The sequence below is a fragment of the Pelodiscus sinensis genome, chromosome 12, assembly GCF_052426305.1.
Source record: "Pelodiscus sinensis isolate ZL-2025 chromosome 12, ASM5242630v1, whole genome shotgun sequence".
Taxonomy (NCBI): domain Eukaryota; kingdom Metazoa; phylum Chordata; order Testudines; family Trionychidae; genus Pelodiscus; species Pelodiscus sinensis.
The window spans coordinates 42,314,070-42,338,152 of record NC_143063.1 but is presented as its reverse complement, the minus strand read 5'-3'; the positions used below and the strand labels follow the sequence as shown (position 1 = coordinate 42,338,152).

Sequence of the window (24,083 nt, the reverse complement as noted above, 5' to 3'; positions counted from 1 at the left end):
CATCTAATTTTAAAAAAAATTACAATACTGCAGTGCTTTGGCAGAAACTCCAAATATTTCAATTCAGAAATGTGCTGCTTTGCTGGGGTTGGAGTTGGGTGCCTCTTGCTCTTATTGTCTTCTGTAGGCCAAGTTAGGCTACGTCTGCTCAGACTGCATCGTCCATTGTGGACCACATCCTCGATGCTTGAAGAACTGAGGAGGTGCATAATGAGTCCCTGATCAGGTTGCATGATGGGAAATGTTGTCTGGTCAGAGAGCAGAGAACGGGGACTTCAGGCCACTGAACTCTACTCACAACAGGCCCTGCAGCAGTATATTCCAATTGAAATACAGTAGAATCTCAGAATTAGGAACACCAGAATTGCAAACTGACCAGTCAACTACACCCCTCATTGGGAATTGGAAGTATGCAATCAGAGAGGAGCAGAGCTATGCCCCCCCACCAAAACAACAAGAAGCAGCCAGTACAATACCATGGTAAATGTAAACTACTAAAAAATAAGGGGTAAGTTTAAAAAATAAAAGATTTGACAAAGTAAGGAAACTTTCTGGCTGCGTCTAGACTGGCATGATTTTGCGGAAAAGTTTTTCCGTTAAAAGTATTTCCGCAAAAAAGCATCTAGATTGGCATGGATGCTTTTGCGCAAAAGCATCCATGCCCAGTATAGACGCGATTTTGCGCAAGAAAGCTCCAATGGCCATTTTAGCCATCAGGCTTTCTTGCGCAAAAAATTAAGGTGCCTGTCTACACTGGCCCTCTTGTGCAAGTATACTTGCACAAGAGGGCTTATCCCTGAGCGGGACCGTCAAAGTATTTGCGCAAGAAGCACTGAATTCTTACATTAGAACGTCAGTGCTCTTGCGCAAATTCAAGCAGCCAGTGTAGACAGCTGGCAAGTTTTTGCGCAAAAGCAATTGCTTTTGCACAAAATCTTGTCAGTCTGGACGCACCCCCAGTGTTTGGTTAATTTACCATCAGAGGGTTAAGAGCACCATTTTTCTTCTGCATAATACAACTTTGAAACTATACTAAGTCAATTTTCAGTTGTAAACTTTTGCAAAAACAACCACACTATTTTATTCAGAGTTATGAACTACATCCATTCCTGAGGTATTCGTAACTCTGAGATTCTACTATCTCTTGGTTTTAAACCTTCAGTTTTCATATGTCAAGTTTTCCAAACAAAAGTCAACATTTCCCACAGAAAGCAGACACTGTCCTTAGAAAATGTTAACATAATGAAAAATACAAATTTCAATCAGAAAAATGTTTTGATGGAAAGTTTTTGACCAGCCCTCATAATTAGCACTAAATATGAGATTTTATTTAATCAGAGTTGCAGAGGCTGCCCTGAACTCTGTTGATTCCTTCTATTTATCTTGTACTTGTTTGGATGGCTCTTTTTCATTTCCTTTTCTTTAAAAAAATACACTCTCAAATTACTTTCCCAAATGTATTTTTGCTTGATATTTTAAAAACTGTTACTGCTAGCTGTTTGTTTTCTAATTCCAAATTTAATACCTATGGCAAAGTTCACACTTCACAGACAATGTTGAGGAAGCATATGAAGCATCAGTTCTTGGAGCAAAGAGCAATAAAATTGTGGGTTTATGGCTTTTTGTTGCTTTCATTATTTGGATATTTGCTCTTAGTGGAAGCAGATGGGAGAAGTCTTCAGAGGATGCTCAGCACTGGAATAGTTTAGTAGTGAGAACTGCCAGCTGTAGTGAGAATCGCTGTTATTACCACTGAATTGTTGTTGACCTCCTGAGCATAACCAAATGGTTAGCAAAGACGAGGACTCAGACGTTCATATCAGGACTACTTGAATCAGCTGAACATGACTAATGAAGGAAAGTAGGCAAAGGACAGGAAGGGAAAATAGGTCTTTTGAAGACCTATTGCAAGAATATAAAGCTTTTTGGGCACTGAATCAAATTAAAAGGAATGCCGAGGAAAGAATGCATCTGGAGAAGCAGTGAAGTGCTTTTGTGTCCCCTTCTCTCCCAATTTCATACTGTCTGAATGATCATTTCTATTCTCAGAGCCTTTTCTGTATTTATACAAGTGTTTTTCAGCGGCTTTCAGATAATAAAGCATGCACTGTGGTGTTTCTTGTACCAGTGAAATAAGTTTATCTGTAGATTAAATAGACAACTTGCTGTATTTCATGACCTTGGTGGAGAGAAACAAAGCTATGAACTCACCCTTCAAAAGCGGAGATAAATGTAAAACTCTGCTGTCTGCTGTGATGCAGTATATCCTGTTCTAATTATGTGATAAGTGGATGGACTGTGTGTTGAACATATTTTGCAGATGTTCCAGTTTTAAGAGACAGCTAATGGAAAGCCACCTGAATACAAATGATTCTGCACACACACAAATTCGGAGGAGTACAAGAAGCATTGATCTTCCAAATACCATTTTATTCTGTGTTTCTCTTTGATTTACTCAATGCATGCATAAGCCAGAGGCACTGAGACCACTGAGGAGGGAGAATGAGGTCCACTTCCCTGCCTTAGTAGAGACGCAATTGGCTTTTAGTTCGTGAGGGCTCATGGCTTCAGCCCCTAAAGCCCCAAGTGAAATTCCACTTGCCGACAACCCAGGTCTCTTGGCTTTACACACAGAATAAGTATATCCTGTTCCCATTACATTTTGCTGGTCCCATTGGAACCACTATAGCTGAATGTTTGTCACTGTGCCCATTATAGATTCAATCCTGCATAGCACTGCGCATTCCTCATAACTTTGGAGCCCTTATGAGAAGTGGAATGGAAGTGGTTCATAACTCTGAATAAAACATTATGGTTGTTCTTCCAAAATTTTACAACTGAACACTGACTTAGTACAACTTTGAAACTCTATTATGCAGAACTCCTCCTAACTCCAAAGGGAATTCAACACGTAGGTGCTTTGGAAAATCCCACTAGGCTCCCATCTGCCTAGTTAGATGCCTAAATGCCCTTGGAATCTGGCTTGTAAGTGACAAAGTCACTTTTGAAAATGAGAATTAGACTCCAGAGTCATAAAATCATAGAATCATAGGGTGGGAAGAGAACTCGGGAGGTCATCAAGTCCAACCCCCTGCTAAAAGCAGGACCAAGCCATGTAATGGTTTGTTAATGGCACTAAAGATCAGCATGCAAATTAGAAAAAAAAAACCTTAATTGCTTGGGCTTTAATACCTACTCTATAGAAAATGCTGAATATTTAAAAATACAACAAATAGTATAGTTTGAATCAGACTATTAGCATTAAAACAATGTAGGATTTTTGTTTGTTTGTTTTGCGGTGAGTTTATATTGAATGTGTACTTCATTTTTTTTTAAAAAAATGTCAATCACAAATTAGGTGTTGCTTTCCTTACACATGGATCTGATAAACCACTCTCAGTGTGACTAATAGACATTTTGTGAAGTAAACTAATAGGCACTTTGTAAATGGAACCCAGCTACAACACGTATGCACCTGCAGCTTTGCCCTCGGCTCAGACATGAAAGAACACAAATAAACCAATTATGGGACAACCTAATCTCTTTGTGTTCGACAAATTTGTTGCACAAAGGTCTGTGTAAAAATATTTGCAGCACAGGTAAAACCAGCAAAAAAAGTATGAAAAAAAGAACAGAATTGCTAAGTTCCAAATGCAGGGCCTTACATACCAGCATAACCCTCCCCTGCCTCTTTCCCCTATTCCATTCCCCTCCCCCGCAAGAGAAAGAATCACACATTACTGATGACAAATTTGACCCGTGGAATCTTTATTACTAGTGACGACATGTGAGGAGGGAAGCCCCAGGCTTGAGTATTAGATCCCAAATGAAGTTTGCAAAGGCGGGGGGAGCTTCTTTTATTTGTAACCTGAGCAAATCTGATCAAAGTCACAGACACCCCCAAACTTAGGACCTGATAATGTCATGCTCTAGAGTGTAATTTTTTTTTCACTTTCTGATACCCTAGTTTGTGGCCATCTGTGGAGAGAATTGAATTATATTCTATTATCTCTATTATGAACACTACAAGAACAATAATAATAAGAATGATACTGATATATTGCATTGAACTGCATCTCTAAATGCCACCCTGTCCATTTGACTGGTGAGTAAATGGAAATATAAAGAAATAGATTGACTCGGGTTAGCCAAGTTTCCCAACTCCCTGGCCATTGTTCTAACTCCTAAGAGGGGTTTCCAACCCATTTTGAGTAAAAAAACTAAACTAATTAATGAGATACTAAGGGACCATCTCATGAATCCATCCCAAGCTGTGTGACATCTGTCCAGCAAAACGGGATATTAGGAGCCTTAAGATGCCACACGGGAGGTTATTTTGTACATTCTTCAGAGATCTCAAATAATCAGCCACACTTTATATTCATGAGCTTCAGCGGGGTAGCTGAGTTAGTCTGTACAGGATCAACTTATACAACAAATAGTCTGATAGCACTTTATAGACTAACAAAACATGTAGATGGTATCATGAGCTTTCGTGGGCACAGCCCACTTCTTCAGATGACCAGCTTTATATTCATGCTCTACTTATAAATAAGTAGTTTAGTAAATGATTTATAGATGCCATAAGCATGCCATAGAAAGAGGTCAGATATGTGATGACAGGTTTTACATGGCCAGTGCTTCTTTTGTGATGGTACTGCCTGGTACACAGTACCGACACCTCCAGTCACAGTTTACCTGGAAAGAACGGAGCGTACTGGCACCTCTGTACTCAACTGTCTGACAGCCTTAAAGGGGCTGCATCTCTTTAAGGGGCAATGCTGGCCTCACCCCGTTTTTTTTTTTTCTCGACAGCTTTTCCCCTGGAGTACTCTAAATGGCTATAAGTGGTAAACTGACAGCAGATGTCCCCTCTCCCCAAAGCCCAGCAGAACATACTTTGCTATTTCCAGAACCCTGTGGGGGAAGAGAATGGCTACTGGGTAAGTCAGCAGCATGTTGTTTTACCCCCTGCCTCTCCACCTCAGAGCCTATGCAGGAAAGCTAATGCAGCCTTCCCATGGAGTGACCTTTCTTTAAGAAGATACCGGAGACAGGAGTAGATAGAGAAAAGCCTTGTCAGTCCAGTTTCAATGGGATCACATTACTACAAAGGCACAGGGACATCAGCTGATTCCTTGGGCTCCATGAGAGGAGACTCCTACACCTCATTTTCTTAGAAGGAAAACAACCCCCCTACAAACCTTCTGTGATGGATCAGCCTGGGGCAACACTCCTTGATATTTCCTCCACTGGCTCTATGGGCAGCAGTATGCTGACCTCTTGCCAAAATCAATAGTGTTAGAACAAAGGTATTACAGAGATGGATTAGCCTACATATAGCTTTGCAATTGGTGCTTCACCGCTAGTCCCTTATCACACACTGCCAACACTGAGATTGTCCACAAGCTAGAATGCTTGCATTGCGGGTGCACAGTACTGCAGTACTTTGTCACCCATTGTTACAAAGTGGCTCAGAAAAAAAAAATCATGTATTTTCTGAATACACTGAGTATATAAATAACTCCCAGAACCATTAGCAATCACTCAGCCTAAGTAATGCACCACTAAGCTGTTTGAATATCCTACAGGAGGCAAGGAAGTTGTCAGATTTTCCACAATGATCTATTTCTGTGCTTCCCTTTGGTTCATTATTTACTTTCAGACTGGCAGCCCCTTGGTACTCTATAAAAGTTGAGCCCAATATCTTAACTTTCTTGGAGAAAAAAAGGCCATATGCTCTTCATGACACAGGGACATATCTTTGTATACAGTAATAATTCTCAAAATTCCATTTTTTTTAAATCCACCAACATTAAACAATCCAGATCACAGCTTTTCAGAGCTCTCAGGAAGAAAATCACCATAAAATCTCCATGCGCTTTGATCTATGAGCACGATGATTTTGTGTAAGGGCTACTTTACACAAAGTACTATGAACTGGCTACTTTGGACAATTAAAGGTCTTGTGTTCCTATTGTTTAAATATCTTTGGAAAAACGTCTGATATTTTATCTTTAAGTTTCCAGTGAAAACCAACTATTTTTACCCACGAAATAGTTTTAGGCATTTAAATTGTAATTAGATGAACCTATGGAAAGATGGATGGAGTTTGAGAGTCTGCTGTTGAGCCGACCTTCCTTGAGTGTCTGCCTGTATCATTCAGATACCATGATGATCAGCAGGGTACAAGGTGATGCACCAAAAGGGAGAGGGCACGTATTTTGAGATAGCTGGATTTTGAGGCTGTATGAATAGTTCACATGCATTTTCTCTTTTGGCTTGATCTCACTAAGTGCTGAGCAGTCAAAACCCAATCCATCAAAGTATTTGGCAGAGGCTTAATTTCAAGGACTTGACTTGTCCTACCGAATTCAGTGGGAGCACTTTTTGGGATCTGGGCCAGGAAGTTCAGCACAGAGACCTAAAACCACCTTTAGGGCAAAAAAAAAAATCACCACAAAATGTGCCTTAAAAGCGACAAAAGGCTCTCCCCTCCATAAATATTGAGACAATGATCGCCACAGAAAGGCATCATTCCTCTTACATAGGAAAAGAGGCTGGAGTGAGGCTTCTGTCTAAGGAATCAACATCAGCATCAGAGGGAATTATGGGAGGATTAATTACCCACAGTAAGACTACTGAAAAAAGCCCAATCTAAAAGTGGAAAAGATGTCCAAAAATTTGGCTTTGAGGCCTGGTCTACACTAGAGCAGAAGGTCAGCTTAAGATAAGCAATTTCAGCTTCATTAATCACATAGCTGGAGTCGACATATCTTAAATCGCCGTCCACGCAGCGGGTGGTCGACGTGAGCAAACACTCCCATCAGCTTCCTTTACTCCTCATGTGGAGCAGGAGTACTAGCACCAATGGGGGCACCCTCTGAGTTCAATTTAGTGGATCTTCTCTAGAGACACTAAATCGAATCCTGGAATATCGAACATGATAGTGTTGATCTTCCCCATAGTGTAGACATGGCCTTAGGGAGTAATTCCAAAAGTATCCTATTGAAGAAGGGTTATCAAACCACTATTTGTGACATATACTGTAAAATGAGAGTTTATTGGGAGCAGAGGGAAAGGGAAGAGATGCCTCAGGCATCAAAACATAAAAATCACCTTTAATGAACAGACAGAATCAAAGAAAGCTGAGGTGTTTAAACTGGGGATTTACAGAGAACCTCTGTTAAGCCGTCTAATGCATCACAGAAACAGAAATGTAAACACTTGTTTCCAACTTGGGGGAAAGCAATAAAAATCACCGGTCTTCCAGTGAGAAAGCAAGGTAGCAGAAATTGAAAACATTTTAGGGAACATTGTACAATATTCCACTTTGTACATACGCTGGAGAATCTGGCACTGCAGTGTCCAGACTTTTTATTAGATACACCCCAAACAACATTCGTGACTAGATGCATTTGTGATATCTCCACTGACTTCCATTCTGTCAGACCAGCAAAGAATTTGGCTCTCATAATTCACCAATGGAAAAGGAACATTTAAAATACAGCTTAATAGAGCTACCTTCGCAACACTATGGAAAATAAAAGCAAAAGCTATATTCAGTAGAAATTATATTGTCAGAAGATAATGCGGGCCAATAAATATGTATTTGTTTCATAAAAGAGAAAAGGGGGCTGAAACAGAACAGAGATAGTTAGAAAAAATACATCAGTACTAAAAGAACCCATATAAAGAAGCCAATCTTAAAGTAAATAGAAGATGATAGCACTTCTAAATCAAATCATTATATTTATTGTATTTGAGCTTTCTACTGCAAAAGCTATCCTGTAGAAACTGTCTTTTTTTTCCTTTCTCTTCTTCTTGTTAGCTGTGATGAAATTCTAACTATAACTCTCTGTCCTGAAATTCAAATGCAGTAATTAGGGCACCTTAAACAAGTAACTCAAAGTAAAAGCCTTCCCTTTAACCATAGATTGACATGATAGGTTTTCCTCCTCTCTACTTATTTGAAGTAAAGGGTATTTAATTATTGTAAAGGATGCCTAACAGACCCAAGATCTTAGAGGGTACATCTGGACAGCATGGCTATTTTGGGATACTAGAGGTATGTCTTTGAAATGCGCCCATTATTTTGAATTTTTTTTCAAAATAATGGGAGTACTATTTTGGCATCTCTGTAACCTCCTTGAGGGTTAAGGAATGTGTCGAAATAGTGCAATATTTCAAAATTTGGCTCTGTATAGACTGGCCAAATTTCAAAATGAGCTATTTTAAAATACAACAAAATAAGATACTCAATTTGTGTAGCGCAAATTGCATATCTTATTTCGAGTTTAGGGTGCTGTGTAGATGCACCCAGAGGAGTAACCGTATTAGTCTGTAAGCAGACTAGGTGGCACTTAGGCAGGTACTTCAGGTCCACCTTGTTTTGAGTCAATGAAAGGTCAACACATCCTTAACAGTTTCAGAGGGGTAGCCATGTTAGTTTGTAACTTAAAAAAAATTAGTGGTCCTTCAGCACCTTAGAGACTAAATATACATATAGTATCTTGAGCTTTTGTGATTCATCTGAAGCAGTGGGTTGTGCCCACATCCTTAACTGTAAAAGCACACTTAAGTGCTTTTCTGAACCATTGTTCTTTGTTGCTGTTTCACACCAGGTTTGTAAGACTATTAGTTCTAACTGCCAGGTTGCTTGATGTGATGGGACTTTGCTAAAAACTAGAAAGATGCCACCAATGGCAACCAAATTCAGAAGGAAAAAATATACTTTCAGGTAGTATTAAACCTGGGCTGTATCTGAACAGTAAATCTGATGTGGAAATGAAAATATCTGTATTATGAATATTTTTCTGCATCATCCATTCCTCTAGCAGTGTTTACTGACTTGAAATCATAAAGGCAGTGGGTCAAAATTCTCAGGATTGTGCTTGTTTTCAAAAATCAGATTTACCAAGGCAAGTATTTTTGATGACCAACTTTTTACTATTTTAAACTGCAAGGATGGGGATCAGAAATGGGATAAATTTAAAAAACAACAACCCCAAAACAGGGAAATAAGGCCAAAGCATTTCAGACAAAGTATAACAAACATAGGTTCTAAAGCCAAACTCTTTTCAAATGTGGGTAACTAAAGTCAGCTGCCTAATCCATAATTATAAATGCAAGTGGATGGGTTTTCAAAGGTAAAGTCCCACTGACTTGCATGGAATTTGTAGAATAATGATAGAAATGTAGCCATGTTAGTCTGGTGTAACTGAAACAAAATACAGGATGCACATCCAAAAATATAATTTATGCTATCATGTGCCGAAAGTGTCCGTCTGCTATGTACATTGGACAAACGTCTCAGACACTTCACCAAAGGATCAATGCCCACAAAACAGATATTAGACAGGATCACAAAGAAAAAACAATTTCTTGCCATTTCAATCAGAAAGGACATTGTCTCAATGACTTAATTACCTGCATCCTGCTTCAAAAGCCTTTTAAGACAGCACTTGAAAGAGAATCCTCTGAACTGTTATTCATGCTAAAATTCAACACTTTACACCTGAGTCTCAACAAAGGATCTAGTTATCTTACCCATTACAAAGAGAGCTTCCCCAATTATCACCTCTAATATCATTAGCTCACAAACATTTACCTTCCCCCCTTCCCATCCCTCTTCTGTTCTGAAATTTGATTTGTCCTTTTCATATGTGTTCATTTTTTTAAATTGTATCCGTTGGTATATATGGTTGTGACAATTTTCTTCCACTATTTGATCTGAGAAAGTGGGTCTGGCCCACAAAAGCTCATCATCTAATAAACCATCTTGTTAGTCTTTAAAGTGCTACATATTCCTGTATGGAATTTGTAGGTATTCAGAACTCCTCAGAAACAGACTATATTTATTCATGTGAAAATGTTGGCCTAAACTACCAAAAATGGTTGCTAAAAAAAATGTATAAATGATCTTAAGGAAGATATGTAGTTGCTTCTGGAGGAGAGAAAGATTGAGGGAAATGGAAGAAACTCAGACCAGGTCTACACTCGATCTGGAAGGTCAGCTTAAGGTACAGAACTCCAGCTATGTAGAATATTTAGCTAAAATTGACTTTATCTTAAGCTGAGCGTGGCACATCCCCAATGCAGGAGGCCAAGGGGAGCAAATACTCCTGTTGGCTTCTGTTACTCTTTGTGATTAGACCCACTACTTTGAAAGCCAGAACATCAGTCTCTGGTGTGGTAAGTGAAGCTAGTCCCCCAGAGAAGTGGTCATGCAAAATCCTAATTGGTAGCAATGATGAATAGACTGAATTTCCTTTTACTATCATATTGAGTCTTTTTATGTACTTCTAACTATTAATGGGATGTCTATGGTTATACAGCATTATATGCCTATGTTAACTAACAGGCCAAATGAAATAGCTCTTACAGGGTTAAAAGCCTGATCCAAATAAATAATTCTAACTGGATTAACAGCCTGATTATAAACCCCCTTAAATTAAAGACTCCCTTTCACATCAATAAATTTTGGATCAGGCCCTAGAAGCTGTTTGTGGTATTCTTTAGTGGAGCGCCGGTAAAAGAACTCTGATGAAAGCAACTAGTGTTATTGTCATTTAGTGCCATGTTTTTATTTCCAAGAAAAGCTGTTTTGAATCCTTCTTGGTTTTCAGACTGGTTACTCAGTCTCTGGTTGCTGAAAGAATAATTATTAGAGCAAAATTGCTACCACTCTTTTCAAAATGAAACACTGCCAAGTGGATAAAATTAAACAGGTGAAGAAGCAAGAAGAAAACAATAGCTTAATAAAACAATTCCCCCATGGCTTTCAAAATTACATTATATTCCATACCTCTAATGCTCCTTTCATAAAATATTCCTATAAACTGTAGAATGTTGCAAAACTTTTATAGCCAAATCTGAAAACATGTAGTTGGGGGGGGGGGCATTAAATTGACTGGTGGAACTAGCCAATGCACTTCAGAATCTTTTGCCTTCTTTCGACAACAGTAGTGGGTGGGGCAGAAGAAAGGATTTGAGGAATGGTTTTCCTAAAGCCAGACAGCTTTGTCATCATAGAGACAGACACTTAAAATGCCATGTTTCTACTGACAGGCAGTGTCTGCTGTTTGTTTATTTTTTTCTTCCAGGCACTCAGTATTGTTCAATAGAATTCATCTTGCAGGGAAGAAAACGATCACGCAGAATAGGTGAAATTTAAACGGCATCTGGATCTGAGTTTCATTACTAAACTCTAAAAGCTAGAAAGTCTCAAAAGGAAAGTGCAGTGATTCATTGGCTTCATGACGAAACATGTTGATGTCAATTGAGTGTCATATTATCGTAAGACCCAGATCTAGGTTAGCAGTGATGGGAGTCGACACTGTGTGAGAAAGGTGAGACATAGCTCTGGTAGGCTTAATTTAGATATTATCGTCACTCCAAGACCATTTCTGTGAAGTACTATATGTTTGGTTGTGCTCTGCTTTTAGAAATTATATCAAATAGTTTATGCAAGAGTATGGATGTAAGGAAGGGAGAAATCATAAGCTATATCCCCAGAAGAAATTATGGCAACCTGACCCCACAAAACCAAAAAACAACAAATAGTTTTTATGTTTTTCCAGGTCCAGACTAACTCAGTTACCCCTCTGAAGCCAAACAAAAAAACAAAAAACAAAACAAAACAAAACAAAAAAACAACAAAAACCCAATAGGCTATAAAGAACAAAATCCAAAAAGGGAGAAAATGTGGAAGACTAATTTTAAGGCTTCCCTGCAGTGTAGATATACTATTTCGAAATAAGGTTTTTAGAATAACTACTCCGGAATAGCTTATTTTGAAATAACTGTGCAGTGTAAACATTACGTGGGAGAGACATAAGGGCCAGTGGGCAACTCCTAAGATTTTCAACCAGCCCCGTTTAGGGATGGCCTGCATGCCTCATGTGAGGGCGACCCTGGAAAAGTTGGGTCAAACAAGCTGGAATAAAGTTGGCAATAGGTGTTACCTTTCCTCATAAAATAATGTTATTTTGTGTTCAGAAATAGAGTTAAGTACTATTGAATGCAGACTAAAAGAACAAACCCAGCAAATTCTTACCTCTTTCTTCGTGAATTCTGGGGGATGATCATTTTTGTCATCGATTACAATGGTAGCTGTTGCTGTGCCAGTTAATCCTACATCAAGACCACCCATATCTTTAGCTTCTATAATAAGCTCATATTTAGGGTTTTCCATAGTCTGAAAAAAAAATCAAGAAATCAAAAATTCAGTTTCCTCTACTTCAAAAACAACAAAAAAATCTAATTCGATCTGATACAATATAAGACAAAAATTGACTTTAGCTACTGTCATACTGGCAGAGTGTCCAGACTCTTCCATGGGTGCCTTAAATTAGGAGTGCGAATTTTATCTAAAATACAATATAAAGGAAGATATAATTAGATTTGTGAACATAATATAAACTGAACAACTATTCAACTGTCTGGTGAAATGGGACAGAAATTAAAATATTCCCAGATTTTATTGGCAGAGTTTTATTTCAATGCACCAATATTTAGTCTCGTGACTTGTTAATCTTATGATAGTTATATAATTAAATCTTAAAGTCACATACTGAATATAAACTCATACTTTATTGTATTAAGCCTTATGTGCTCTGCCTGTAATATTTTAAATGTACTAACAAAAGGAGGAAAGCAATATCTAAAATACGTTACATCTGACATATTTACTCCACAGTAGGAGTAGATATGGTAACGTCAGCACATCAGATTTATCTAACCATCCAGCCATCCAGTTTTTATATGAGTACCAGGTCTCCAAATCTCACTATCATTTCTCACCCCTACTCTGCCTCTTTAATGCTGGCCATAACTTAAAAGCCAAAATGGGGCCCAGAGCAAATTCTGCTTTGGGGGTATCCAGGATGTTCTCCATTTACTTCGTGTGCTGGACATGGAAGTACAGATGGTGGCCTGCCACACGAAAAGCGTAATATTACATGCCATAAAATTCAATTGTTATTCGGTGCCTGAACCTGCTCCGATTGAAATCATAAACCGTATTTAGATGGACTTCACTGGAGGCAAGATTGATCCTCTCTTAAAATGAATATTTTCCCCACTTGTATGGTTTCCTCCAGGGCTGGACGAAAACATGCTGAGGCCCTAAGCTATATCAAACTTTAAGAGGCTCCATAGCATTACCAAAAAATTGTCTCATTCTAAACGGAAAGGACAATGGAAACAGAAATAATACAGTTTAATATTTACATATATACCAATACATAGGTGAGAATTCAATTAAAAACTATTCACTTTTTTTTTAAATTTAGAGGCCCCTAATAATCTAAGGCCCTAAGACAGTGGTCCCCAACCTTTTGGGGCTGCTGGGCTCCTGGGGCCAGGGCTATTCACGCACCGGGCACCCGGGGGCAGGACTGTGCACGTGCCTGGGGGCGGGGCCACCCATACTGTGCATGGCCGGTGCTGGCGCCACCCATGCGCCGCACTCCCGGAGCCGGTGCCGGTGCCGGCACCGCTCCTGTGCCACGCACCCGGGGGTGGGGCTGACCATATTCTGTGTGCTGGGGCCGGAACAGCCCATGCGCCGCATGCTGGGTACGGGGCCATCACCGCCCATGTGCTGCATACCTGGGGCTGGCGCCGCTCCTGTGCTGCACGCCCAGGACCAGTGCCACCCCTGTGCCATGCCCAGGGGCTGGCACTGCCCAAATGCTGTGCGCCCGGGGCCGGGACTGCTCCTGTGCCACACACCCCAGCCAGGGCCGCCCCTGTGCTGCACGCCCGGGGCCGGCACCACACATATGCTGCACGCCCAGGGCCGGCACAGCCCTTGCACTGTGCACCCAGGGGAAGGTCCACCCAAACGCTAAGCACATGGGGCCGGGGCCGCCCATGTGCTGTGTGCCCAGGGCCAATGCTGCCCATATGCCATGCACACAGGGGGCTGGCACCACCCATGTGCCATGCGCCTGGGGGCAGGACCAGCCCCATTCACTCAGCGGGCACACAGAAATGGCCCATCAGGTGCCATGGTGCCCGCAGGCACTGCATTGGGGACCACTGCCCTAAGATGTAGCTTACTTAGATTTAGTTTAAATCTGGCACTCGTTTTTTCATATGGGACAATCTGTATGTGCTGTACATATGTGCTGTATTGTCTATGGGGAGCACACATGGAGAAGTGCTATCTTCCCCTTTAACATTATGCATTAGGAATACCCTGTATGCTCAAGAGCCATTGTTCAAACATGTATCTGAATCACTTAAAAAAATAAAAATGAAAGTTTCTATTTCCTAAAGGAGCAAACCCACAGATCAACATATGGACTGAATATTTGGACTGAAGAGATCCAGATGAAGAAACAATCTTTAATATAATAAAGAGAGATATACCTATCTCTCAGAACTGGAGAGGTCATCAAGTCCAGTCCACTGTCCTCACAGCAGGACCGAGTACCATCCCTGAGGGTATGTCTACACTGCAACCCTAGTTCGAACTAGGGTGGCTAATGTAGGCATTCGAAGTTGGAAATGAAGCCCGGGATTTAAATATCCCAGGCTTCATTTGCATCTTGCTGGGCGCTGCCATTTTGAAATGCCCCTTAGTGCGACTACACGCGGCACGGAGTAGATAGTTCGAATTAGGCTTTCTAATTCGAACTACCGTTACTCCTTGTGGAACGAGGTGTACCAGTAGTTTGAATTAGAGAGCCTAATTCGAACTACCTACTCCGTGCCACATGTAGCCGCGGGCACGGAGTCTGCACTAAGGGGGATTTAAAAATGGCGGTGCCCGGCAAGATGCAAATGAAGCCTGGGATATTTAAATCCCAGGCTTCATTTGCAACTTTGAATGCCTATATTAGCCACCCTAGTTCGAACTAGGGTGGCAGTGTAGACATACCCTGACAGATTTGCCCAAGATCCCTAAATGGCCCCCTCAAGGATTGAACTCACAACCACTGAGCTATCCCTCCCCCTTTCTTGGGGAACACCTCTGCAGGGGCTTCTCTAGCCTTTGGCTAGCTTCCCTGTATGAAACCAGAGGGACTGTACTGCCTTGTTTCACATTCATTTTTTGATCCATTCTTCTCCTGCCCGGTGTCCAAACTTTCCTGAAGTGCTGCCTCAGAAGAGCTAAATGGGGCTGAGTTCCATGCTGCAGAGAAAGCCAATGCCATCCCATCTCTTCCAAACAGCATCACTGTCTTGTTCAGCAGAATTATAGAGGCTGGGATGAAATTTGTCCAACAGCAATTAACCCCCTGCCATTTAAAATTAAAAAGATTTTTTTTACTATCACTTAGCAAGCCAAACTCCCATGACTTTCACTTTGAAACTAAGAGCTCTGTGTGAGGTCCTCCAAATTATACATTGTGCAGCCCAGTTTATAAAAGACAGACTTTCATGGGAATTTTCACTTTCCAGTCATCCCTGAATTGGCCCTCAAAACATCTGCAGGCCACTAGCAAAGATTCCACAGGCAACTGGTCAATACCATGGCTCAGCAAGAAACTTGTTGTTCAGACAGCCCAAACTAGAAGAGATGCTAAAAAATGAAACCATAGTTTTATAGAAAACTTTCAGGCATGGAGCCTTAAATCCTACCTATTCTGCAACAGATATGTCCCCTTTTATACAGGGACAAAATGTAACTACATGCAGTTCATTCTGGAAGGCAGAACATCCCCTACTGGGAAGTTAAACCAGGACCATATATAATCTACTACAGGGCTACTCAACTTTAGAGTCCCCGGGGGCCACAATGATACTCACAGCACATGCCGAGCGCCACAACTTAAGTGTGGTTGCATATGCATGCAAACAGCTTCTTTCACACTAACGGGCATGAATACAAAGATTAAGGCAAGACTACACAACACACGGGCCCCATTTAAGTCAGTTCTGCTGATATTAATAAAATGCAATATTTACCCGATTTCCACTCATCTAACAGTACTTTTAATGAGCAATGACTGTCCAGGAATTTAACTACTAAAATGCATATCAACAGAAGGCCATTATATTGACTTGCTATTGTGCAGCATGTTCCCAGAGGAGGCCATGTTCAAAGGATCCCACCTACAGGCCACATGTTGAGCCCCGCGTAAACCCAAATAGCACTATGTGCTGCAAACAAACGGGCTGTGGGCCACATGCAGCCCGTGGGCCGCAAGTTGAGTAGCCCTGATCTAATATATATTTGGAAGTGTTTGTTTGCGTGTTTATCTGTTTTTCTCCATCTGTCTGTTCTAGAACTCATCCTAAACAGTAAGAGCTAGGACCACCAAATTTGGTATGCAGCTTCCTCGTATTATAACTTAAAGCAAGGACAGAATGTGATTGTGTCAGGAAAATGGGATGTGCCTGGAATGGGATTGCTTCTCATAAACCCATACAGAAAAGACACAGAATCACCAGGCAGATGAAAGGCGCTGGCTAGGGGCACTTCCCTCCCCCATCTGAGACTGCCCCAGCCCTAAGACTCTCATCCCCAGGTGACAGGGAGGGCAGGGGGGCTGAAGCCCCCCAAATTTGTACGGGAACATTTCTGGCTGTTCCCTTCATCAGGGAATGATGGGAAAGTGCATAGTTTGCTGCATTCCTCACTCTGGCTGGGGAGCTCAGTAGACAGCTGAACCTGGATCTGCCCCAGTACATGCACTCCTGCCCCATTGTGTCTGCTGGAGCTACAGTGGCTATGGAGATGTGCTTCTCACCTGGCCCCAAGCCGCTGTGGTGACAGAAGTCTAGAGAAGCTCTTTTTCCCAAGGCAACCTGCATATTGAACCCTTCATCCTCACCGTATCCCTGATCAATGATTTAAATGAGGCATGTACATTTTAATTTTATTTTCTATAAAACAAAACTTAATTGAGTTAAGGAACTGAGCAACGCTGGGTAAATCTTCTAGTTCTACATATAGCAATATCACTGCTGTGTCTATGACTCAGTGAACCAGCTTGAAAATACAAGGCTGGGCAAATGTCACAATTTCAGAAAATTCCATTTAAAAATGTTCCCTGTTGTTTTTAGGTGATATTGGAACATTCCCCCCTCAACTTTAGCTTTTTATATTATTTTGAAAATAATGGCTATTATTGCATAGAAGAACTAGTAAAATTGTGTCTTATTGCATGTTTTATAAGCTAACTTAGCTGGAAAAATAGCCCTCTTTATTCTCAAAATGGATCTTTTTTTTTTTTTTTTTTTGGTTTGAGAGTTAGCTTGTTTTTCATTGAAAAGAAGTCCATTAGCAGTAGGAAATTGTGCCTTCCACAGCAGAAATTTCCATGACCAAGGGCACAGTGTCGAAGCTCACATTGAAATGTGTAAAACATTGAGCTTTGAGTCGCATTTCATATTATGAGGAATACTTCACACTTCTCTACTTTGTAGCAGTTTATGCAACCAGTCCTGTCACCCAAATATGTGTGGTGTTAGGAAAAACGCAACTTCTCTCCTGGCATATCCTAACAGAGAGAAGATGTGTGATCCAATTAGATTCCCTTTACAGTATTTACACTAACAACATTATCTTTCAGGTTCTTTTCAGCAGTTCTTATATTTCTACAATTTAATAGCCCAACTGTGTAGTTTGTATTTATTAGCAGTTAACTGTGCCTATGTGAGTGTAAAATATATTTAAGAGACATCTTTTTTTCTCTCTCCAGTGAAAAGTTCTTTTGACGTTGATTAAGGAGATAAAAATATAGCAACACTTAGTTTTTCTCTAATAGCTTTCATTTGATAAGTGCCTTGTAAACATTATTTAATTACAAACAGCCCGCTCATGTAGGAGGATCCCTGTCTGGGAAATCTAATTGACGTAAGGCCCTTTCATCCTGTAAGAGTAGGCCACAACACAACTCTGAATCCAGGGCCTGCATTTTACTCTGTTAGGAACTTAACCAATAGTAATCCACTTTGTGTGGGCTCTGGCAAGACAAGTGAGGGCAACCCATGAGAGCCAGTAATACTCAGAGCATCACTCTCCTGATTTCTGAAACTGTGAATGGTCTTTTATAAGATATCTACATAACTGAGGAGGAAGAACTGTTCTGGGGGCTGCAAGAATGACAAATTGGAGCAATTATGTGAAAGTTAAAGTAATTCAGCCTCCGCATTAGATGGGGAGGAAGGAACATGTTTTGCAGTAAGAGTAATTTGACCATGGAACAGTCTTTTTACCTGTGAAACTTCATTGCTGGAGATATTCAAGGATGGCCTAGGTAAAATATTTATCAATATCAGCAAGGACAATAAATGCATATTTGTGGAAGTAGATGGGGTTATTAACTGTTTCTACGTCACTATTTTGTTTCAAAGATATGGCATTTCTGATGGCTATCTTAACTGGAAAAATACATGTTCACGTATTTTTCCAACCTTTATCTAATATGATAGGGTCAGGCCAGAAGGCTGTTGGAGAATACTTGGAGGGAAGCATCTTAGCCTTAGATTAAGTAGGTTTCTGTTTCCTGGTTAAACTGGCAGGGGCAGGCCTAGAACCAGCAGGAACTTTCCAGAATCAGTCTGGACAATCAGGACAGTTGGACCACCTAGAGCCAATTAGGAGCCTTCCAGAGCCAAAGGAGTCAGGCTAATCAGAAAACCTAGGGCCAATCAAGAATCAGTTGAGACTGGTTTAAAAAGGCTCCTCTTCTGTTAGTTCAGAGGCATGCAAGACGGAGGGAAGGAGCCAAAGTTCTGAGAATGAGAGGAGTTTGAGAGCTGTGAACTGCAACTAAAACACAGTGCCGTGTAGGAGCAGGATAGACTGCTCAGGTACCAGAGGATAAGTACTGGGAGGGATAATTTGAGGAAGTGGCCAGATTAGGGATTAGAACAACCCCTATCTCTTGCCACTGCCTTAGGATTCCTGGACCAGAATCTAGTGTAGTGAGTGGGTCAGGGTTCCCCCCAACACCACTACAGAGTCTGTCCCTGGACAGGGAGACTGGGACTAGAAAGAGCTTTCACCTGATACTATAGACTGGACTGTGATGAGTATGGCTCAACAGACTGTGACCCTTGCCTCTTAAAAAGAAGATGCTGTGTGGAGGGTCACAGCGAGCCTCTGAGACTGAATACTATCCACCAGAAGTGCAGGACCCTCGGGCACACTAAGAATGTTTATTTGTATTTCCTTTGCTTTTTAAAAAATCATTAGTTCTACCCTCACTCCCTCTGTTGAATGGCTTCCTTTTACCGTGGGTATTGAACCCTCTTAACTCTATTTCTGTTTGTCCTCATGAGCCAGTAACAGGAGCTAATTAAGCAAATAATTTGTCCTGGCAAGAATAATACACTTAGGATTGAAAATTGGAACTAAGTATTGTGGGCTTCCTTAAGGAGGAACACTTGTGAAAGACAAGCTGTTTAGTATACCATCAATCCGAAGACTATCATGGTTTTGCTATTCTTTCCACATGTGTCCTGAAGTCTAGATGAGGTATGTCACTCCGAGCAAATATTTACCTAGTATACAGTTGACGGAAAGTATCAAGAATTCCAGAGAATGTTTGGGAGAAGAACAATTTTTGCTCAGCAGAATGTTTAATTTCTGTACCAGGAAAGATAATGGAGCTAATAATTAAGGAATCAATTTGCAAACATCTGGAAGATATTAAGTTGATACATAATAGTAAGCATTAATTTGTCAGGAAAAAAATTGTCAAACCAGCCTGATAGCTTTTTCTTTTCTTTTTTTTGCGGGGGGCGGGGGTGGGAGGGACGACAGGATAACAAGGCTTTTGGATAGGGTTAAGCACTAGGTATGTAATATCTAGACTTTTCATAAAGATTTTGATGCAGTCTCACGGTCTTTTCATTAACAAACCAGAGAAACACACCTAGGTGGAGATACTCTTAGGTGGGTACGTAATTGGTTGGATAACTTTTCCCACATAGTAACTATTAATTGTTCACAGTCATGCTGGAAGAGCATAATGAGTGGAGTTCTGCAGAGATCAGTTTTGGGACCATTTTTGTTCAATATCTTCATCAGTCATTTAGACAATAGCATAGAGAGTATGCTTATAAAAAGCTTGCAGATTATATGAATCTGGATTGGGTTGCAAGTGCTTTGGAGGTTAGGATGAAAATTCAAAATGATCTAGGCAAACTGGAAAAATGGTCTGAGGTACAAAGGATACATTTGAACAAGGACAAATTCAAAGTACCCACTCGGAAAGAAACAATCCATTACGCACATACAAAATTGGAAATTACTGTTTAGGAAGGAGTACTGCAGAAAAGTTTCTAGGGGGTCATAGTGGACCACGAACTAAATATGAGTCAACAATATGACACTGCAACAAAAAGAAAATCAAGCATGATTAACAGGACTGTTGTAAGCAGGACACAAGAAGTAATTCTTCTGCTCTACTCTGCTCTATTTAGGCCTTAACTGGAATATTGTGTCCAGTTCTGGGTACCACGTTTCAGGAGAGATGGGGACAAATTAAAGAAAGTCCACAGAAGAGTAACAGAAAATCATCACCTACTGGAAGATTGAAATAATTGGGCTTGTTTAGTCTAAAAAATAGAAGACTGAGAAGAGAAATGATAATAGTTTTCAAGCATCTAAGAGGGTGTTACAAGGAGCAGGGAGAAAAATTGTTTTCCTTAATCCCTGATGATAGGACAAGAAGCAATGGGTTTAGACTGCATGTCTAAGGGAGGTATATGATGGACATTAGGGTACGTCTACACTACAGCGCTAATTCGAACTAACTTAGTTCGAATTAGTTAATTCGAACTAAGCTAATTCGAACTAATGGGTCTAGAACTAAAAACTAGTTCGAATTAGCATTTTGCTAATTCGAACTAGCATGTCCACATTAAGTGGACCCTGAACCAGGCTTAAGGATGGCCGGAAGCAGTGCCGGCAGGGCATCAGAGGAGGACTTAGAGCATGGAGATGCTGTCTCAGGCTAGCTGAGGGCTGCGCTTAAAGGGTCCCGACCCCCACCCCGGACAGACAGTTCTCAGGGGTGCCCCGCTTGCAAAGCAGTCCTGGCTTGGAGTGCCCTGAGTGCCCACACTGGGCACATCACACCACTCGGCCATCAGACCGGCTGCACTTGCCGCAGGCTGCCATCTGGGGAGAGGGGACAATTGGGGGGCTGCAGGAGAGCTTCCACCCCCAGAAGCCCGCAGAGCCAGCCCAGTCCTCCCCATCGGGGGCTCGTACCCCATTCCTCCCTCACCTTCTTCCACTTACCCTTCCCTAGCCCCCCTTCTTATTGATGTACAAAATAAAGGACAATCGTGTTCAAAAATGGAATCTGTCTTTATTGAACAAAACTGGGGGAGAGTGGGAAAAGGAGGTGGGAGAAGGGAAGAGAGAGGGTGGGAGGGGGGAGGGCAACTACAATGATCAGGGGTTGGGAACAGGCCCATATGAAGAGAGGCTAAAGAGACTGGGTCTTTTCAGCTTAGAAAAGAGGAGACGGAGGGGGGACAGGATAGAGGTCTCTAAAAGCAGGAGTGGTGTGGAGAGGGTGCATACAGAAAAGTTCTTCATTAGTTCCCATAAAGAAGGACTAGAGGATACCAAAGGAAAGGAATGGGTAGCAGGCTTCAAACTAGTAACAGAAAGTTGTTCTTCACAAAGCAAAGAGTCAACCTGTGGAACTCCTTGCTGCAGGAGGCTGTGAAGGCTAGAACTAGAACAGAGTTTAAAGGGACGTGAGATCAAGTCATGGAGGTTGGGTCCATGGAGTGCTATTAGCCAGGGGGTAGGAGTGGTGTCCCTGCCCAAGGTTTGTGGAAGGCTGGAGAGGGATGGCACGAGACAAATGGCTTGGTCACTGTCTTCGTTCCATCCCCTCCAGGGGCCCTAGGGTTGGCCGCTGTCAGCAGACAGGCTACTGGGCTAGATGGACCTTTGGTCTGACCCAGTACGGCCATTGTAAGCTCAGGGCTCAGGGTCGGGGGTCTCAGTGGACCCCCTTGATTTTCATGCACACCTGCTCCTGGGTGGCCAGGCTGGCAGCTCTCCTGCCCTAGCTGGCCACTTTCCTGTGCCTAGTGCGGAGATCGTGGACGAGGTCCACGATGTCCGCACTAGCCCAGGCGGGTGCCCGCCTCTTGTGGTCCCGGGCAAGCTCCCGGGAGCCGCCAGCCTGGTCCCGGGAAGAGGGGGAGGGCTGGGGGGCATCGGGTGGGTGGCTCGATCCGTGCCAGGTGCAGGGTCTGCTGGCTGGGTGCTGGCAGGCTTGCACCTGGCACGGGCACCGTAGCCAGCCCGTGCCCCTTTAAGGGGTCCGGGGCCGGGAGGGGGGCAGACAAGTTTCCCTAGTGTTGGCCAGAGCGGCCACCAGGGAAACCTGGGGAGGGCTAGCCTCCCACTAGTTCGAATTAAGGGTCTACACAGCCCTTAATTCGAACTAGTAAGTTCGAACTAGGCTTAATCCTCGTGGAATGAGGATTACCTAGTTCAAACTAAGTGCTCCGTTAGTTTGAATTAAGTTCGAACTAACGGAGCGCTAGTGTAGCGCCTATGAAAGTTAGTTCGAACTAACGTCCGTTAGTTCGAACTAACTTTGTAGTGTAGACATACCCATAGGAAAAACTTCCTAACTGTCCAGGTAGTTAAGCACTGGAATAAATTGCCTAGGGTTGTTATGGAATCTCCATCACTGGAGATTTTTAAGAGCAGGTTAGACAGACACCTGTTAGGGATAATCTAGATGGTGCTTGGTCCTCGAGACGGGGCTTGATAACTTCTAGAAGTCCCTTCCAGTTCTATGATTCTATTTTTAAAAAGCTGAGCATCCCATAATGATTAGATAAGAAAATATATTCCATCCAATATTTGTTAGAAAAATCAGTCACCACAAATATGTTGCCATATTCAGAATAAAATACTTGGATAACAAATGCATTGTATGAGAAAACATCTCATCAATACCAGTTACAAGTAATCAGCAATTTGATGCTGAAGATTAAAGATTTGAGCTTAAATGTTGCATTCACTGTTTTCAAACAAGAGAAATACAGAGGTTCCCCTGTATCCTACCTTCTTCAAATTTTGTTCTAACAAGAACACATAGATGAAATGTAAGTTGCACTGACGGCAACCGGATTTCAGTAAGAGTAACTGAGGAAGAAGAAATTCAATTCACTGGATAATTGCAAGATATGTATGTCAGAAATATCTTAACCTATTGAAACTGGTCATTTTGTTTTAATCATTTGTGAAGTGGTGGTTGACTTTTAATAACTAAAAATGACTGAACTACAGCAGGTTCCATTTTCACAAGCCAGGAAATGCAGACGATTTAGCTGAATCTTGGAGTCTGCCAAAATGAGCCTTATAATCTAAAGAAAAAAGGTTCTAGTGTAAAATGTCTTCACTGTGACCAATAAACACCATGAAATGTTAAATGTTGCAGTGCTTATGCAGTTGTTCTATTTTAGAACCTGGACGTTATGAGGCATTTCAATGAAAAATATTTTTGTCACTCTTTTTTAAACTGGGAAGACTTGGTTATAATGATGACGATGAAGATAAAATTGCTGGCACTGTAATTTTCAAGCTGGAATGAAATTTCTTGACTACACACAGAAAATATGGACCAACTGAAAATTTGAACCGAGATCCAAATCTTCTTCAAGTGAGTGCTATGTGACCTACCTGAAGTCACAAGGTAACAGAAGTGGGATCACGATAGACTATTTTCCTTTGTCTATGTAAAATAAGCAAAATAGATATAAAAAATCCTAGAATAGGTGTCTGATTTGTCTGGGTACTCCAAGTTTCACCTCACTTAAAAACTATTTGCTTGCAAAATGAGACCAACTAATTTAAGTACCCAGAAAGATAATGGAGCAAATAATTAAGCAATCCATTTGCAAGCACCTAAATGATAGTAAGGTGATAAGTAACAGTCAGCATGATGTTGTCAACAGAAAATCTTGTCAAACTAACCTAAAAGCTTTCTTTGAAAGGTTATCAAGCCTCGTCAGTGTATGGGAAGGAGTAGATATGGTATATCTTCACTTTACTAAGGTTTTTGATACTGTCTTGCGTGACCCTCCCATGAACAAGCTAGAGAAATACAAGCTAGAGTCACTATAAGGTGTGT

The 24,083-nt window shown here is 41.4% G+C and overlaps 1 protein-coding gene across 2 annotated transcripts in view; it reads right to left on the bottom strand.

Moving 5' to 3' along the window:
* The window catches only part of CDH13 (cadherin 13), a 967,731-nt gene that overhangs the window by 158,628 nt on the left and 785,020 nt on the right, over positions 1 to 24,083 (bottom strand). For both annotated transcript variants that reach the window (XM_075939988.2, XM_089781523.1), the window contains exon 8: positions 12,059 to 12,199. In XM_075939988.2, the coding sequence (XP_075796103.2) occupies positions 12,059 to 12,199 (141 nt within the window). The remainder of the gene's footprint in view (positions 1 to 12,058; positions 12,200 to 24,083) is intronic.